Here is a 20155-nt window from a genome sequence, read left to right on the forward strand (position 1 = left end):
CGAAAGTAGTGCACGCGGCGAAGTGGTTGCACGAAAATTTGTGTCGGTAGGCAAGTTGCGGTCTATTTTGCGTGTTCAGATTGGCGGGCCAAGAAAGTGGTATGCTGAAAACGGACTGCGCATGCGCCAGATGCGACAAGAGACAGACCTGAGCGCGGCGCAGATATATCCGTACATGACAGATATAGCCGCCTGCACGTGCGTCGGAAGCGGCTAACCCCTACTGTTTTCTTCGTGGCTTGAAATTCTTTCAGAAGACGTGAGAAGGTAAGCGAGCCAGACCCGGGAAGATGGAGACGCTATCGCCCGCGACCGCATCCCAACGCACGGCCCAGCCCTTTCCTACAAGGCTCTCTTGTTGTGACCTAGACGAGCATTGAGGGTAAACAGCGCAAAAAAGACGACATAAGAAGTGCACTTTCAACTAAATTTTATTGCTTGTCCCGCAAACATATATACTGGGAACAATCAACAAAAGAAAACGTAATGACATTGATAAACATAGATAGATGATAGCTCCAGCTGCGGACGACAACATTGCCTTGCATGCAGAAACCTCAATTCCTTCACAGTTAGAGGCACCGAGGCACTACTAACACAATCATCATCTACCTTCGCGATTTGTTTGCGGGACAAGCAATAAACTTTAGTTGAAAGTCAGCGCTCGTTTGTGCAACTATTTATGTCCTCGTCTTTTTTGCTCTGTTTACCCTCAATGGAACACCAACTTGCCCAAGCGTCTGTTTTAGACGAGCAGGCGCGCGCAGAAAAAAAGATATAGAGAATTCGAGCTGACCCTGGGAGAGGGCGCCGCCTCGCGCGAGCGGCGGGGGCTTCACTCTATCACAGCACTCCGCGCTCATTTCTGGGAACTTCCAATTTAAGAGTGCGTTGTGTTATGAAGGTTGGTTCTTGGTCAGGCTTAAGACAAGAAAATAGGCAGGCCTCGGCGTTTGGAGAAGCGCGAGCGCGCTTTTTTCAGCAGCGCGCTGTGTTAAGCCAGTTTTGGAAACTGCAGTATTGCCAATACAGAAAATAAGTCTTGAGGAAAGGAAAACTCGGCACCAACGGCACCTATTCGAAAGCACGACGCGAGAGGGACGGGATCGTTGGCGCCGCGGCTGCGGCGTGGACGCTAATGACGCGCAAATGTTGCAGCACGCGTTGTCGCTTTCTTTCTCTCTGAGCCCCACCTGCTATTTTGATACCGAAGGCCGCCCCCGGAGCAGCGGTTCAAGGCGGCCAGCCAGGCATGTGACACGAAGCGGCAGAACGGAGTAGCCGAAGCAGCCGCGTGTTTGGCATTAAAATATACGTGGACATCCGATAAAGATGTCCGTTCTGTTCATGTTAATGCTGTGGTTTCCGTGCCTACCCTTTGCGTTACCGACCTTTTAGCGGGAGCCAAGGGTGATGGGCTTTCTTACCTATGAGTACGCACAACAGCCGCAACGTTCAGCAGAACTTGTGTTTAAACTCTGCTGAGTGCGAGTTCTCGCATTTATGGGATCTGCTGCATACGATTTGTTGCGTTATCGCGATTGATGAAACTGCGCTTGGCTACACACAGCATCACCGAAGCAGCAACAAATGTTGTCAAACCGCAAATATTTTCCGGCCGTGTCATTTTCTTTTTCCTTTTTACTACACGGCTGGGGAACATAGTACGAACGCTGTTACTGCGCGTTTGCAGCAAAATTACCCTCCGGAGAACACTACCGTGGTGCATAAATTGCCTCCTTGTGTTCCTTCAGCTTGTGTTCAGCCATGCTAATGCGTGTTCACTAAGACTGCCCGTGCATTCCTATACGGGATGACAGTGCAACTTTAGGGTATACATACATCTTGGTCTTATCTACTGAGAAATAAACCAACTGTATAATTCTGTCACTGTACTTTTCGTACGTGTTCTCCGTCTGTCCTCCTCAGTATCGTGCAATTTCGTAGTTCCGATATGAATCCGCGCACGATTGCACGAAGCACATTTCCGAACATCATTTTCCAAAGCAAAGCCAAAAAGTCAGTTGCCACCGGTGGAGAAGGCATGGCTGCACAATCGTTCAGAGCAGTGATAGCTAACTCAGTGAAACCTACATTTAAACGGGAAGACTGCTACATCAACTCAACCATCGATAAAACGATATTGAGCGTAATTATGTGTTAATTTATTGTATGTTGGTAGGGAAAGTGTGTTTAATTTTGTGCTATTCAGGAGTTCAGAAATTCAGGACTAGCATGGTCTTGTGGTAGAGCAACCGCCTCGTGTTCGGGAGGTACCAGGTTCGATCCCTGGTGCCGCCGGGTACCCACCGGCTTTTCAATGGGTACGAGCTTTCCCCCGGCCTGGTGCTCGGCTCTTTGAGGTGAAATGTTTGAGAATGGGTCAGAGGTCTCAAATAGTTGCTCCGATGTGGCAGTGATCAGTTCCGCCATTGGACAACATTAAGTCCGTCTTGTGCGGCAAAAGCCCATTATGTGGCCCTTTTTTTCTGTGAACCCGACCTTTGCAGGTCATTAGTTTGTTCGAAACTTTAAGCCCTCGAAGGTGCACAGCAGGGTTAGCAGAGCCTCTTCCAAACGCACACCCCTGAGAGAGCCGGGCGCCGGGCCGAGGGACGCTTGTACCCATTTTACCGGTGGGTGTCCGGCGACGTTCGGCTATTGAGCCCAAAATCGCAGTATGCGATCTCAGAGTCGCGAAGTGCGAAAACTGCTCGTAACGTAACATAACAAACATTATGCCATACCAACGTAGCAGTTTGGTATACTTCTGTATATATATAAAAAAATACCAAATATAACTTACTGCTATACCAGTTTCCTATATAAATGTGCTATAGGAAGATATCAAACTGCTACAGTAGTTTGACTGCCATGCTTCCATAGGTCGGCGGAATCACTCATGAGTCGACTTCGTACGGATAAATCGTGCTCACATTCAGATCATGACATGAGTCATGAGTGAGTATACATACACCCCCCCCCCCCCCCCCCCTCCCATCCATTACTATCCACCACCAAATCCTATGGCGCCGCCTGCGGACCCGAACCCTCCCCACGCCTATACCTACAATCCCGCATGCACCCAGGTGCTTTCACCCCGTCTTGTTCCTTGTGCTTTCATCCCACCGCTACACTAACACATATCCTGATGGAGCACCCGGCTGATCCTCCCCCGCCGGGCTCGGAGTTCTCCACCTGGGAGGAATGGGCTGCAAACCCCCATCGGCAGAAGACCGCCCCGTCATCACGCGGGCCGCGGATGTGCTGAAGCGACATGGACTGTCACACATCTAGTGCAGTGAGGCCGTGCCTGGCTCGGGCTTGCGACCCACAGCAGTGGACAATAAAGTTTTCTCTTTCTCTATCTCTCCCTTGCGAACAGGGTGCATTTTGAACACGATAACTCTTGTCACTGATATACAACTTATGGTGGATACTGCCTAGTCAAGCCCTTTCAGACTTTTTGTTTATGCCTGCTAACAGCGTATAACATTAAACCCTGATTTTGTTTGATAACAAAATCAAATATGGAACTTAACTCTCATGAAAAACGGTAATCCAAACCAAGGCAAAAAAAAAAAATCGAAGCTTCCCACCTAAAGATAGCAACACTACTTCAGGTAAACAAATTGCTCAGCTCATTAACTCCAAATGTCTCTCGTGTGGAAATGAGTCGTGAGTCGAAAAGACCTAGTGAGAGGCTCCAGATGAGTCGCGATTCGAAATGAGTGAGTGAGCACCGGTGGGTAATGAATCGAGCTGATTGGATGCCCAAATGAGTCGTAAGTCGAAGTGAGTAGTGAATTGAAAGGAGTGAGTCAAGATGAGTTGTGACGTGACAGGATGAGCGTTATGTTCCCTATATCACCAAGCAATCACTCTCATTCAAGAAGGTCGCACAAAAAGTGAGTGTGGAGGTGCGTATGTCTGCACCGGAAAGATTGTCCCGCATATGCAAGGCCACCTGTCCTGACAGCAGGGTTCAAAATAATTGCACGATTCGGCATAGAAACTCCTTTGCACTGTGCACTGAATAAATAATCTACAACACACCGCTTTCGCGCGGCAAGGCGTATATACGGCAGTCAGGCAGATGTCTTAATGAGCGTTTAAGCGAGCACCATAGGGAAGTCAGGGATGCCGGTTACAGCAGTTTGGCGTGCACTGCAGTGATTATAAATGTAAGCTTGTAATAAAAAGTGCGAGGTAATTGGCAGAAATGCAGATAGATTAACGAGAGAAATTATCGAGGCGGCGCAGCAATCGAAAGAGCCGTACCTGAAAGCTGTGTCAGCAGTTCTTCATTGTCGCTGACAAAAAAAAAAAAGAAAAAAAAAAAGAAAAAAAAAGGCATTCTTACATTCAGGGCAGTGTGCGAACTGGTGAAACGTGTTCTTGTGTTTTTAGGCTTTTAAGCTTTTTGTTTGTAAATTATGTTGTCTAATCTCATACGTACTTTTTACCTTCATGCATAAATTTTTCAGCGCCAAATAAATCATTAGTGGAAGTTTACCGCTGGTGTCCATCCGTTGTGTTCTTTCTACGCTGTGGAACATAATGAGTTGTGAGCCGTGATAAATGAGTGAGCCCAGATGAGTCGTGAGTCGAAGCTAGCTGTGAGCCGCAACGGCCGCAGCAAATGGTTGACTCGTCTTGGCAAGTATGAGTAAGAATGAGTCCGAGTAAGTTGTGAATCTAAACGAGTTTATGAGTTCAAGGTTTCAGTGAGCATGAGTGTGTGTGAGTCTTGGTTTGAGTTAGCGCGCAGGCTGATCAAAATTTTGTGAGCGAGCCTGAGTGAGCATTCGTGATTTTGCCGAGGTATGCACGCTTCACGCCGCCTTTGGGTAGTTGTATTCGCCAAAAACGAGGTCTGAAAGCATGGGATTTGAGGTGCAGTCTTTGTCGAAAGTAGAGCCCAGGGGGTGTACTTCCGAGCCGTGTAGTGGCGCTGATTTAACATTAGTGGAGGTCCTTCCTGTTGGAGAGGGCAAGGCAACAAATCTTACCATGAAATTCGGAACACTTGAAATGCATTACAAAACCACACGAAGTGGCTCAGAAGCAGACCCCGTGGGCTCTACACTTATGACGAATGTACATATGTCGTTGGTTCGAATCCCTGTTGGGAGCTATCATCCAAGTTGACTAGCACTTGCACGCTATATGCAACTAGTTATCGCACGACACCACCCGGTATACTTTACAACAAACCTTTGCGTCACAATTTTGACACGAAAGTCAGGAAGACTGGCGCCACACAGCACACGGACGCCTCTTCGTTAAAAAAAAAAAAAAAAAAAATATTTATAGGAAGGGAAAGGCGCGGCAACTGTCTCACTTGATTTCTGTGGACACCGCAACCGCGCCGTAAGGGAAGGGAGGAAGAAGGGAGTGAAAGTGGAAAGAGAGAAAGAGGAGCCGTAGTGGAGGGCTACGGAGTAATTTCGACCACCTGGGGATCTTTAACGTGCGCTGACATCGCACAGCACACGACGCCTCTTCGTTATTATGACAGAACAGAGAAAGTAGAGAAGAAAGAAAAATAAGAGGGAGAGAAAGACGCGCGCCGCAACAGCCGTCGTCCACCACGCAAGTGGTGGCGGGTGCAATGACGGCTACAACAGATAAATTTCGGTGGCTGGACGTCGCCGTCGGCGTTGTCCCTCGTAACCAGCTCCACTTTCACTCCCACCTTCCTTCCCTCCCTTACGACGCGATTCAGGAGTACACAGAAACAAGTGTGACAAATACTGCGCATTTCCATTCCTGTGAACCAATTATTAAAGCGGCCACACCGAACTGCAGGGTGACATGTGCAGTAACCGAGAATTCACACACTCACAGAGAAAAGCACCATATTTAGATGTAGTTTTCATATATACAGCCGATCGTCCCTTAGCTTTCGAGGAAGGCCTGGCCCGGATCTATCCCACCTTCATTATCCTTCAAAACACACTGCTAAAAATTCGATGAGACGCTTGCTAACTTTGGCTACAGCGTTCTCAAATCAGTTTAAGATATTTGGGATGGTTCTTTCCCCTCGTCTGCAGCTTGTGGCTTAGCCTCTTCGTCGCGCAACGTTCCTTTGGGCTGCCTCCCGCAACCTCCCGATAACTTAATTGGTCTCTTTATTTCTCCGACCAAAAAGCTTCCTTCATGAGAGTCAAGAACTGTTAGTGGAGTGTTTCTTGAAGGAATATGTGTGAAAAACTAAAAAAAAAAAATTGTCTATAATTGTACATGCATGTCTTGCTCGAAATCATTGCCTCAATCTATCGAGAAAGGTCAAACAGCTGATGAGCTGCGCTCAAATTTCGCATTACGTAATAACGTAACCATCGGCAAAATTTTTTTTTTTTTTTGAGAATACCAAACAAAACAACTAGAAGCTTGCCGAGGAAAGGTTTGCTGACATGCTGATTCTTATTGTAACGTTATACACAACACATAAAACAAAATCATGTTCAAAATGGCCCTCCTAGAAAATGTCGCAAACTTTAAGATGATCGTTCGCAGTTTAAATGGCTGGGCATTAACGCAGTTCATGGAACGTCAATGGGAGATGGTCAGTTCGACGCTCCTGCGCTGTTTTCAGGCCAGGCGTGTGCACGCGGTCCCCGCTTGCGGCTTTGCGTCGCCAAACGGCAGATCTGCTCACAGCTGCGGCCTGAAAGCGCAACCCGAAGCCCGCCCTCTCACTATATTTCCGGACTCTGGCGTCGAAATGTGCACAAAGAAGCACAAGGGGGGACGCAACAATGAAAGCCGGATGCAGCTTGTCGCGCCACGCGCTGCCAAGTTTTCACGCACGGACTGGAAGCCGTCGACCCTCTTTAAAAAGTGGCGCGAACAGGCACATCGGCACAACTCTGCTTTGTGCGGAGGCTACGGGGAGACGAGCCCGCCGACTGCGTCGACACTGCAAGCAATACGAAAAAGAACAGTCCGCACTCAAGCTTCGCGGAGGAAAAGGCGCAGCAGCGATCCCGCAGTGGATCAACATCAACGTTAAAGAGGACATTAAAAAAGGGTGAAAGGGGCAGAAGTTAAAAGTTTCGCGATTAAGCAGCATGGCTTTAGCGTAGTCAGTTAAAAAAAAAATTACATCAAATTTGAACCACACATAGTGGTGGTCGTACGCACGGCTGTCGGCGGAGCCGGCGCAGCGCGCGCGCGATAAACGAGAGAGGAAACGCGTTACAAGACGGCGCTTTTCGCCAAAAAAAAAAAAAAAAAAAAAAAAAAAAAAAAAAAAAAAGTGGGATTCCTCATTCCTATATTTTTCGGTTCACGGGCTTAGAAAGAATCTAGTAGGAAACTTCTTTTTACCCGTGCTTTCAAATTCTAGAAATAATAATATATTAAACAGTAGAACGAGAGAAAGAGAATAGCTGCACGGTATGAAAGAGCACTGAACTAGGGTAGAGGTGTAGCCTCAGTTCGCAAGCCGAGCCAACGTTTCGGCAAGTGGACTTGTCACAAGTACCCTCGTCGAAACGTCGTCTTGGCTTGCGAACTGAGGCGGCCTCTCAACCCTTGCTCAATCCCCTTTTACCAAATTTCCGAGAGCACTGTGGAATCTGCACTGCAGAAATGTGAAAGCCTAAGCATTGCTGGTGCACACGGTACATCACGTTTGTTCTCATCATCATCAACTAAATGTACCGTTATAACAATTTCTTATGTCATCGTTGTCATTATCACTAACTGCAGCGTCATTGTCATCGGCTCATCGCTATTATCATCTCACGGTAGACAAGGAGAATTATGATGTGCGTTTCACGGTCCAATAAATGTGCGACAGCCCCAACGCATGAAGTATACTGCAATGCCGAGGCAGTGCATGCCTCTTGCCAGTACAGCCCCTCTGTTCCCGCTGTTCGGGGGAGGAAAGGTGCAGCCTCTTGTCGCTGGTTACCCACTGATGCGTGCGTACACAAGGATTGGCGCTCGGGCACCGGTCGTTTCGTTAGTAACCTAACCGCTGTTAACAGATATGGCATTGATTACGGGCAGCAGCGCCGTATAGCAGCGAGCAGGTGTAAGGTGGCAAGTTTGGTGTTACAGTCGAGAAGACACCCTAAACCACGCCGATTGTTTACTGCAACACCGGTAGCATCTTGTAATCGTCACACTCCCTCCGACTGAAGCGGGTGGTTAGTCATATTGGCGGCAACAATATCCTTCGTTGCCCCTGTTGGGGCTATTGCCTATAACGCCTGTCGAAAAAGTGTAAGCGGACCCCAACGAAGTGAATGGCCAAAAGAGAAGCCGCGGTCTCTTGGCTCCGCCGACAACCGCCCGTCTGTAAAGTCAGTTAAGTCAGAACTTGTTCGTTTCACTTGCGGCGCTTCACTAGTATATATTATCGTCATCACGATATGTCCGCTCAACAACGAACACGCGGGAGAAATGCTGCAATTACTTGGAAATAAAAGATGGAACAAACACGAAATCCGCCTCCTTGAACTGCTTTAGCGATGAATGAGATGTGCACGCGTTTCATATATACAATGCCAAGAAACTAAATATGAAGGCACAGTAAAAGGTAGACGAAATACACATTCACAACTCGCATGGCACCAGATATCGTTCTAAGTAAGATCTTTCGTTAGCATCTCTTTTTTTTATGGCTATATAGGAGTAACGCTTGGTGCACTTACGTATACCGGAGTCCCTCGGCGCCATAACGTACGCGTCTGTTCTACCTCTCTCCACGTGACTGAGAAAGTAATCGAGGGTACATGTGCTGTTTGTTGCACATGGAACGGAATCGCATTTAGCACAGCGAACGACCAAACGTCCTCATGCTACGCTTTGTAGACACGTGTTTCCCTGTTTTCGAGCAGCCTCCGTCTATATATAGTTTTCGCCCGATCGCGGGCTCTTCAACAGTGTGTTTGTTATTATTTATGTTCTGATATCTAGCTTGAGTTTCTGATTGCTTCGATCATGTTCCTGTTGACGTTCCGGTTTAGCAACCTTTTACCGACTCGGGTGTATTATTTTACCCGGGGGCTCTTTCAACGAGTGCTTGCTATTGTTTGTTATCGTACATTGCCGCCACCGGATGTGTTTCTTCTTCTCTTCTCTTCCCCTTCTCTTTCTATCTTCTTCTCTCTAGCTTTTCTACTTTCGTTTAAACAAGTAAATTTTCGCGTTTCAGTCGAGGATCTCCTAGATTTTGTGCTCGCGGCTCTCTCCTCGCCCTCGTTTTTTTTTTTTCTCTCTATTGTTTGTTTCAAACCCTTCTTAGCGCGAGTCTGTTTGTAAAGCTCGCCTTCCCGCATAAAGCTCGTCTCTATGCATTTTTGTTCTTTCACACCCGGCTTTTTGTCCCGGATACCCATTTATCATTTCGCTCGCTAAAAAAAAAAAAAAAAAAAAAAAACCGGTCTTGTTCGGTATCTGACCATTTCATGGATGCCTGATTGCCACGTCTGTACGCTTCCATAAACTCAGTTAGTTGTAGGCGCCCGTCCATGTCGTTTTTATGTCTATCGTCCCTATATGTTTCGTGCTGTGAAGCCAATAGGGATTATAATTATTTCGTATGTGAATTTGACTTCGCAAATTAGCGTGAATGAAAATTGCCATCAATCATAAGTTTGGCTACAGTGAGCCGTCGTGCTGTCTGTGCGTTAGAACTGTTAGAACGCTGGGTGGTATACGTACTACAGCCGAAACGAGCTGACCAGCAGCATCGTCTCTTACGTAAGAAAAGTGTGCAATGACGCAACAAATACTTGATTATGTTCTTTTTTCCATGAACATACGTCACAGTCAATGCGCTAGCGATGGGTCTGGAATGCAAGAGCGAACATTTCCACAAACTTTAAAGAAGAATGAAAATATTTTCCACGCCTCCCTTTTAACACTTGACCCTGATAGTCTTCAAACACGAAAGAAGCGCTTGACAAGCTTTGCACAACCTTGTAATTTGGTGTCTCTGCCCCTTTAAAGGGTCCTTTTTCCTTAATTCCATCTTACAGCTACGTCCTTGCTGAACCTTATTTGGGATCTATGCATATGCTACGTACCAATGATGCTGTGATCGGATTGGCAAAACGGTGCGAGAAAACACTGCGTGTTCGAGCCCAGCGCATGGCTGAGCTTGAGTCTGCCACTCGGCTGCTGCACAAGCCAGCGAGAGGAAGAAAAACACCTTCCCTCAGCGCCTTCCTCCTCACCCGTCAAAACGACCCTATAAATCCGAGTCGATGAAAATACAATAATAGCTCAGTGGGGCTCCGCCCACGGGCACGTGCTCCCGCAACTGGGAAAACGATACCAAGGAAAAACAAACCCGAGCAATACAGCTGCCCGACCACTGACTAAAGCAGCGGCACGACGAGGCGGATGAGCATTTCCAAACTTCACCCTTCATAAACTGCACACTTTACCGCGAAATTCGTCGCAGTGAAACTGCCGGCACATGCTCACCATGCCTAAGTAGTTGAGGTTCTATAAAAAAAAAAGGGGGGGGGGGGGGGGGCTTCTGCAATTTAGCTCCAAACTGATACGCATTGAAAGCAGAAGTTCTTTGTTGTTGTTGATGAATATGAAGCAATAATTAAACGCGGGGTAAATTGGTTAGAAAGTAGAAGAAAAAACCACCACTTACCGCCAGAAGGATCCGAACCCACGATCTCCGAGTTTCGCGCCGGGCACTACCACTGAGCTACGGCGACTATATACTGTTTATTCTTCTCGGGTATTTATGTTGCGTGTCATATCTATTCCTGAGAGCATTCGTCAACACCACCCTCCACCGTATACAGCGGCGGACGTGGAACGTACCATGATACCGCGAATGCCACGCAGAACGAGATGTATTGGAGAGGGTGGGAGCCGTGTGACAAACCTCTTACGTCGCCTAGCTATGACGTCAAGGCCGGGTAGAGGGTGGCGTCGGCGAACACTCTCAAGAGTAGGTTACACACAGATACCTAAGAAAGAGGAAGATTAAACGGCCGTCGCGTAGCTCAGTGGTGGAACACCGGGTGCGAAATTCGGAGATCCCACCGGCGGCGTGTGTTTGTTTTTTCTTCTATACGGTTTAACCAATTACCTCCAGGATTAATTATAACTTAACATTTATCAACAACAACAACAACAAAAAAAAAATACCCAACGCTTCCTTTTACTACGATGATATATATTATCTCGTAACAAAGCCCTTCGATCTTCTTCACTGCATTTCTTGGAAGATTAGCTTCACGTATAGAAGCATCGGCCGACTAATATGTTTTACAGCCGAGTTGTACAACCACAGCAGAGTAAAAGTGAACACCGATGACATCACGCCGCGGCGCAGATATGTTTGGTACCGGTTAACAATTGCCGCAGCGTATATGTAAGGTTTGGGTTATTGCAACAGAAGGGGGCTACAAGCTTTTCCGTATCCGCCGAGACATGTGCATCACGAAGTCTACGTATATACAACTTTGATATATACTGAATTCTTTGAACAGAGAAGCGCTTAGAACAGTGTTAATAAACAATAGAGGATCATTTAGACTGAGCCGAGCCGCTGATCATTCACGGATACCAAACACAGCTCAATGGTTTGCAAGCTCTTTGAAGCAGTCAATGAACAAGGCAGAGACGTTGCATACTTTCGCTGTATATCCCACTTCCTCTCTCGTGTTGCTGTTTCACTCTTTCAAGTCCTTCTTCCACACTAGACCACTTCCAAACAACTTGTCCTGTTCTTCGCATGGCCCGCAAGGTACACCTTAGAAGCCACTCCTACCACCCTACCAGACCGCCTGACACAGGAGTATGGATACATGGCCCACACTACCAAGAGCTGTTTGCATTCATTGGGGCCACAGGCCTGTATCAATATGTTTAGACCCTTATGCCGAAGGGCAAACTTGCGCAATAAAAAAAAATGCCCTTCTTCCAGAGACTGATTAGTTAATGAGACAGCTGCTATGAGAATAGACATCGCCAAACAAGAGCTCGTTTCCTCAATAAGGAATGCAGCTTGAACGCCAGTCAAAATAGGATCAGTAGCGATGACAGTTACGAAGACGGAAATGTGTCATGCTAAATTTTAAATGCTGCCAGCTGGAGTCGGGAGTGCCATGCTAGCGCAGTTTTAGAGCGTTTAAAATTAGAACAATTAGGGTTTTATTACGAGCCCACGTGCTATTTTCCACCTCGCTTGAATCGAAATGAGACCGCTGCAGTAGGTAGGGATCGAACCCGTGACCTCCTCCTAAGCAGAACAACCCATGAAAGCCGCGACTGCAGGTGCGAATACAAGGATCCGTGCGGTCACTGCAGTGTAGGCTGTCCGGCAGCTCACTGCGACGTTTTGTGATTTGAATTCGCCTGACGCCGGCTGCGTCAAGCTGTTACATTCCGGAACTCTAACAAGAGAACGTGCGCCAGCGACCGCCCACATCACCACAAGCTCACAAAAATTAGAGGGTCTCTTAGATGTCTCTTAAGAGGAGAATGACGAAAGCCTACCCTTCTCCTATCATTTGCCTCTCATTGTCTGCCTTTTATCGGCGTTCGTTGCAGTGCTACATATAATTACAATTGGTTTACAGGAAAGGAAAGGCGCAGTATGTCACACCTTCTCCCTTCTGGTTGGTCGCTTCGAATTTGGCGGCTGGTGACGTCACTCCTATGTCGACCAATCAGGTGCGCCGCTCGCGAAAACTGCTTTTTGTCAACGACAGTATGAGCCATTAAAGGCTCTCGCCTTAATACTGCATTGAAACGCAGGAGAAAGCAACACGCTCACGTTCGCTACATGAAACAGAACAGACCACATCAGCAGGTTTGATTAGAGGAAACCGAGAAAGACACGTATATGCGGAATGGAATTATATATGATGCAAATAGGCGGTTTCGAAATGCGTAGGACGAAGCTGGATAGACGTGAGGTTTTCGTGACACAAGTCTATCACGCACGGTGGAGAACCATCGATCCTAGTCGACGAATAATGCGATCCGCAAATAATAGGCCGGTCGCCATAACGTGTCCGCACTGTGCAACAGCAACGCTATGATACGCGACTACTAATAGCAAGGGAAGAATTCAGAATGTAACCTAAAGCAAAGAACGTGGAAATGATATTCCCGCTCGCGTTAGTACGCAAAAAAGCAAACCAACACCAGATGATTTTATAATAAAGCTTCGGCCCTCCCGAGTCAGTTCTTAATGCGGTTCACACCAATTTACCTGAATATTTTACCTTCTTCGACCAATTCAGAGGTGCGACGGCGCTTCTCCAGGGTGGTGTCTGCACACGACAAGTGCAAAGCGGCACAGGTACACAGGGAATAAAAACGGAAGCAGACGGGACAAGCGGTCAGGAAAAAACATCAGCAGCCATTGAGCGCGTTTAAGCAAAGTGTGTCAAGCGATAACATCATTGAGAATCACGCGAGTCATCAAGGTCAAAGGTCATTTCACCTTGACGATTGATCACTACCAGTGACCAATGGTCGAAGTGAAATGTCGAGGTCATCGCTAGTCAGCCGCGGCCATGCGCCAGTTCACCATAGCACACTATACTAAGCAAGACTTGTCGCTAGGCTGGCTAACCCCAAGTTTGACCTTGGCTGACCTTAAAGATCAGGTTGACGGAACGAGGAGTTTTCTGGGTTTGTACATAAGCATTAGAGAAATCATTCTAAAGGCATGCAGTATAGTGCGCCCTATCCTATCGCCTGCCCGTCTGTCCGCTCATGTACTTGCGCTCTAGCTGCCCCTACAACATGCATACCAACATGTTCCAGGAAGATGCTCACAGTGAATTTTAAGGGGACCGCGGGGACTAACAGGTTTCGGCCTGTATTGATAGGCAACCCCATTATACTTAGTGGCACCCCCGCCGGGGTGGCGCAGTGGTTACGGCGCTCGACTATTGTTCCCAAGGACGCGGGATCGAATCCCGGCCTCGGCGGCCGCTTTTAGATGGAGGCGAAAAGCAAGGCGCCCGTGTGCTGTGCGATGTCAGTGCACGTTAAAGAACCTCAGGTGGTCGATATTCCCGGAGTCCTCCACAATGGCGTCTTTCATAGCCTGAGTCGCTTTGGGACGTTAAACCCCACAAACCAAACCAAACCAAATATTAATGTTCTCAGAAACAGCCGCCGACACAACTTTAAATGAGCGATGGAGTTACCTTCAGTCGACCTTTAACTTGCATATTCCAACACATTCCATGTAGAAATTTTGTTGTGCGATGTATGGACGGTATTGCATTTCACCCCCATCAGATGTAGCTGCCGCAGCCGGCATTCGATCCTGCGACCTCGGGATCAGTAGCCGAAAGCCAAAGCCCCCCAACCCACTACGGCTGGGTCGAATTTTTGTGCTCCCCTAACGGTCGATGGTCCGCGCTCGGGATGTCAGTCTTCATTTTCCCTTTCGTTCGTAACCCCCCCCCCCCCCCCCGCTTCTCGCACGCACGCACACATCAACTCTGTTAGATACCACCAACCGGTAGCAAAACAAGATGAACACTGTTGAAATGGATATTACAAAATACTTCGTAAATAGCACAAATTTTTATATTTTCTATATAAGCACAAAATGGTAAGCGCAGGTTACGCTAATACTGTCAACTAAAGTGGTTTCCTGTTTTCCAGTAGTTCAAGCATAGCTACAAGAAAACCTTGGCCAACTTTTTCTCCCATTTTACTAACAGGAGGTAGACAGCGCGAATCAGACCGAGTGATGCCGCGCACTTGGCAAGGGAGAATGTGCTCGCGAGGAGGCCCCGACAATGCTCGCGTCATGTGTCTTGTTTTCAGAACACAGAGCCTGCTCACACGTCCCCATCCGTCACGCAGCAGCACAAGCAGTCGGACATACACAAAAGCAACGTGAGCGACGCACCCCTGCTGTGCGACACGCGATCGCCTGCAGAGAAGACGACCCGCTAAACAGCAAAGCGCGACAAACGCTCGCGGCTTGACGTGTTTTCGGTAGCGGTTATACAACAGCGAGTTGTTACAACAGACCGCGAGTAAAGACGCCCTAATAATGGCTGCCAGTGCTCGGCAGCAGTACGAATGTGCAATGGAGGTCTTCGTAATCATAACTTGCGAGACTTTCCCACGGACTTTGGGTTTCACAATTCCAGTCAGCAGATTCGTGACCCCGCCGGGGTGGTGCAGTGGTAAGACGCCCGGCCACTGTGTCAAGAGCACCAGGGTTCGAACCCGACTGCGGCGGCTGCGTTTCGATGGCGGTGAAACGAAGAGGCGTCAGTGTGCCGTGCGATGTCAGCGCACGTTAAAGATGCCCACCTGGTCGAAATTACTCCTCCACTACCGCTCCTCTTGCTCTCTTTCCACTTTTACTCCCACCTTCTTCCTTTCCCTTACGGCGCGGTTCAGGTGTCCACAGAAACAAGTGTGACAGATACAGAGCCTTTCCTTTCCTATGAACCAATTATTATTATCAAATTCGTGAAAAAAAAAGAAAGAAAGGGAGGTCTGGGGACTATCGCATCACGTGTCTTGCAAGGTTATACCAAAAGGGATCACCTTATGCGCTTATGAGATTAGCTAGAAGTATCAGCTTGTGCTCATGCGCACTGATGTCTAAATAGCGCTGGTCAGCGCACCGATGTTTCCTTCGTGTGCTGACATTCTCGAGCATACCTGGATCCATATATTATTCCGAGTTTGCGTCGTTTTCTCCCCGACTTCGAGTCGTCTGACTGGCGGAAACATCAGAACCGGAAGTGGAACAGACATCCGGTTCCCGCGTTTCCACCAATCCCCATTCTCAGAACTGTTCCAAAAACTGAGAAATCCGTGCCCAACCAGAACGGGAATGAACGCAAATGTGCGTTTCATGCAAGCTAGTGTTAACCCTTCGTATCCCAGGAGTATCGCTTTGCCAAACATTACGAGGCGACTGGTCATATACGAGAGGCGTAAAGACAATGCTTCCCAACAAGCGGAAACAATGCAGTGATAACTGATGCCGTATCAACGTTACGTTTTTTTTTTTTTTCTATATGATTAATCCATTCCAACTTGTCGGCATTACACCTACGTCGCCGCTGAGATACAAAGGGTTGAAACAGAATCGCAGTGAACATGTGCCTACGTGCCTCATGCAGTACAGTGACCCCTGTAGGGTTCCATTAAACACTCGGCGCACACAATGTGCAGTCAATGACGAAATAAGCCATCGTATTGCGAATACAGCCGCAACTGGTCCTTCTTTGAATGAAATTCGACTATGATGCACCGCCAAAGTCGCGCAACTTCAGCGAAGGCAAGCGTGAACGCAGTCTTTTAAAAATAATATTTGTTTCCTTCGAACTTTTCCTCTCTTTGCCGTGTAGCATAGGTAGCTGGAAACTGCGAAGCGCTTTTCGTAGCCTTGGCGGCAAAGGGCCCCTTTCTCCAGGAAGCTGATTGCGCTTTAGAAAAGAACGATTGTTATTACGACGTTTTTCCACAACTCCGCTCGTTCCTTCAGCATAGCAGGAAATGCAACAAGCCGGAATTTCGCAATTTAGGAGCGGAAGCGCAGGGTGTTCTCTTGGAGGTCATCAAAAATACTTGTGCTTCAGATTGTTCATGACGGATTCAAACATATCCTCGCCTCGACTACGCTAAGTGTAATTTCTAGGGACTTAACGACTATATGTGCAGTAAAAATCACTATATCATTTTAACAGGGGAACTTTGGCAGGAAGGCAGGCAACGGATCGCTATATTTTTTGAAGGACGCAAAAAACCGTCAAAATAGCTTGTCTGACTTTCTGCCCAACTGAGACGCTCTACATGTTGCAAGATTCACTTGCCTTGACACTGATTGCATGCACCTGTCATCTTTTGACCAATTACTTTTTATACATACCTATTACTATATTACCGGTTACTATTACCTGTTTTCATCACTCGTTATCACTGGCCTGGTCGCTTTTATTGACAATTTGTTATTATATTCCTTATTATTTTTTTGTTTCACTGATCTCAAGTGCACCTTTGTAAATAATAAAAAATAATAATAAATAGTATGGTGCACGACACAAGCTTAAGGTCAATTGCGCCCTAATCGCGCTCTGGAAATTGAGGAAATATTCGGCTGCGCAAATGTAAATCACCTGTGCCCAGCTAGTTAACCTATTCCAATTCGTGCTATTAGTGTCTTGCATCCGGCGTCTGCCTGCGACTATTGTGTCGTAAATCGGGTGCGGAGTTTAATGCTAACACGCGAATCAAGCAGAGTGAAACAGCGCAGCGTCTGCGCAGGAACTCTTCTCAGGGCTACATGTGCGCCTCGCCGCACGAGGTCATCATCGCAAAAAGCCCGTCGTCTCGTCCGGCATCGGACGGGGCGGACACCGCACAGGCGGCAACAGAGTGGGCAAGGCCTTTCCTACAGCGGCCGGCCTGACGAGCTGTTGTGACGCCGGAAAACTGGTTCGTGCTGGCAGACACCACAGCTTCGAGCTTTTCCGTGCGGGACGCATGCCCTTTGGACCCGCCTGTCAGACCAAGGGAGCAGCGACTAAACGAGGAACAACAGTTAACTCAGAGCTGGTTCTTGTCCTTTTCTCTTCCTTTCGAACTACAGCACAAATAGAGTTGGATAAGCGTCTGTGGCTGCTGCTGCAGCAGATAAGACCTTCTACACTGTTAATATGTGCAAACGCGGCTAAACAGAGGAGATAGGAAAGCGAAACGCGCTTGGAAGGTCACAATTCAGCATATCACAGCGCGCAGCGTGGAGCCTCGTTTGTGTTCCGCGCTTTAAACGCAGTTTTAAACACAGTTTTAAGCACAGTTAAAAAAAAAAAAAAAACAAAAAAAAAACATAGTTACGATCACTGCTGCGAGTAGTACCTATCCCAGTAAAACTGTCGAAGCAACACGGCGAAACGTAATGTATACAGGGAAAAAACGCACGGGGTAGCACGAACAGATATTAACACGACTGTCCAGTCATTCCCACTGCACAAAACATGAACACTAATCATCCCAAAACGAAATCATAGCACTTCGCTAATTTACAAAACTACCCACAGCCTGCTTATGTAGAACGTGCACTTGAGAAGTCAAGGACTACCGCAGGATTTAGAACTTGCTGATGGCTGCGCGGCTACTGAAAACATACGAACACAAGTAGCGCAGCTATGCATATGCGCTGCAAGCTACGCGCGGTCACGACACAGTTGCAATGCACGTTATGAAGCGGCAGATTATGCCGAGAAAGTAATCGCCCTCGGAGGGAACGACTTCGGCGCGACGGACTGCAGCGTGCGTGCCGAACGGGTTTGGCAGCTTACAGCCCAGAATAAGGCGTCAAAAGGTGCAAAGGAAGTCTTGCAGAACTATGAAAGCGGTCTCAGTGAAATGGTGAAAGCGAAACTGCGCTCTTGCGAAACGGTCAGGAAGTCGATTCCCCGCCAAAATGACACGCCCCATAGACATATAGGCGCCGGCTCGAAGCGATTTAAAATTTGTTGCACAACTGGCACATAACTCATGTATAGAGCACGCAAAAAACAAAACAAAAACGCGTCAATCAAATAAAGGACGGCGATATATTCGACAGAAATGATCGACCGCGATTATTACTGTACAGAGCAAGTGTGACAGATACTGCGCCTTTCCCTTCCTGTGAACGAACCAACCAATTATTACTGTTGGTTAGCAAAGAGGTGCGACAACACATCAGCAGTCTGCGGGTGCAGAGGCAATTATTCCAAAATCCGTTTCGATACTAGTACTGCTATATGCGAGGGAGTAACCTTTCATGAGTGTATTCTTGTTCAAACAAACCGGCTCTACGCGGGCATTCTCAAATTGTATCTAATTCAGGAACACATATCATGTATCACGCCATCAACTGAAGTCCAATTATGTTTTTTTCATTACCTTCCACTTGATCGAAAAACTTCGGTCGTAGTGCCTAAGTATTCCCACTGTGAATTGAAATCGTCGTTACCATATCAGCCGTTACAAACATCTATTAACGTCAACCAATACGGCACTTTCACGGGCAGCTCTGGCTCGGGTTTGAAAACAGAATGACCGAGTACCCGTACTACTCGACTCAGCGAAATGCAAATTATGAGCGGACTGTACTCACCGGGAAAATGCATCGTGTTATGTCGGTGGAGCCGTCCTGAAGGCACAGCGCACGCTATCGGCGTTTCTTGAGCATATTCCAGCGAGCCTTTTTCACGAAAGTCCGCACTCGCCAATTCAACACGACTTGCATTCTACAGAACCTATGGGCATCGCGTTCCCACACCTGACCCGGTTACCTCGCCGCTATTGTTGTTGGGACGACAGGCTGCAGCAGCGGCATTCTTGCGAACGAGAGACAATGGAAGGCTACTCGGCTATCATAGGTCGGCGATTAATGACCGGGAAAGCAAAACACAACGGCCGAACACACCACGGACTACCGCCACTACCGCGCTGCTAGAGCTCCTTGCGCATTTTCGCTCATGTTCTTCAGAACAGGTGCGACGCTGCTTCTTTGCTTTTGGGAGAGATGGCGCTGCAAGCCCGCACGTTTTTCACGTTTGCATTTATTGCGGTTGACAAAAACTAAAGTAATATTTCTCAATTTTACCTTTGTTTTCTTCTATAAATGTGTAGTTCACTCAGTTATTGCGTTTCTTAAATTTGAATTACAAGTTCATCCTTTTACGACGCCACGCAATGGCGCCTACAAGCGGCGCCTCCATGAGCGGCGCTCGGTGAGTAGCCATTTTGAGAAAGACTCATCGCCCAAATCAAACCTTCCCCACTGAAGTTCTCTTTTTCTTCCAGCGTAGCATTAAACAAACAGACTGCATGTACCGAGCGAATCACTGATTTTAAAGCGTATTCACTTGGCCGTAAATACTATATGATTATTATAGTAGAACAGACTTTCTTTTTTCTTTTTCTTTTTTTGTATGATGTTCCAATCATCTTGCAGCGGCAAAAAAGCAATGGTGGAACAGGATTAAAATTAAATATAATTTGGCGACAATGCACCATGGGGTACGGCGTCTTGTTTTACTCGGCTGTACGATCATAACAGTAAACGATATCACCTTTTTTATGTTCGATCATTTCGAAGAAGCCACTGTAAACAATTCTTGAGCTTAGCTTTTTTAGCTTTAGCTAGCTTTTTTTAGGCGATAAGAAA

General features: G+C 47.3%; 1 protein-coding gene across 2 annotated transcripts in view; it reads right to left on the bottom strand.

Annotated features, from left to right (window-relative positions):
• Window positions 1–19473, bottom strand: part of LOC146208538 (beta-1,4-mannosyl-glycoprotein 4-beta-N-acetylglucosaminyltransferase-like) — a 31783-nt gene extending 12310 nt beyond the window's left edge. For both annotated transcript variants that reach the window (XM_084594564.1, XM_084594556.1), the window contains exon 1: window positions 19100–19473. In XM_084594564.1, the coding sequence (XP_084450690.1) occupies window positions 19100–19112 (13 nt within the window). In that variant the 5' untranslated portion in view covers window positions 19113–19473. The remainder of the gene's footprint in view (window positions 1–19099) is intronic.
• Window positions 19474–20155: the final 682 nt, after the last annotated feature.

This window comes from Amblyomma maculatum, chromosome 1 (assembly GCF_055883805.1).
Source record: "Amblyomma maculatum isolate TAMU_Amacu chromosome 1, ASM5588380v1, whole genome shotgun sequence".
Lineage (NCBI taxonomy): Eukaryota > Metazoa > Arthropoda > Arachnida > Ixodida > Ixodidae > Amblyomma > Amblyomma maculatum.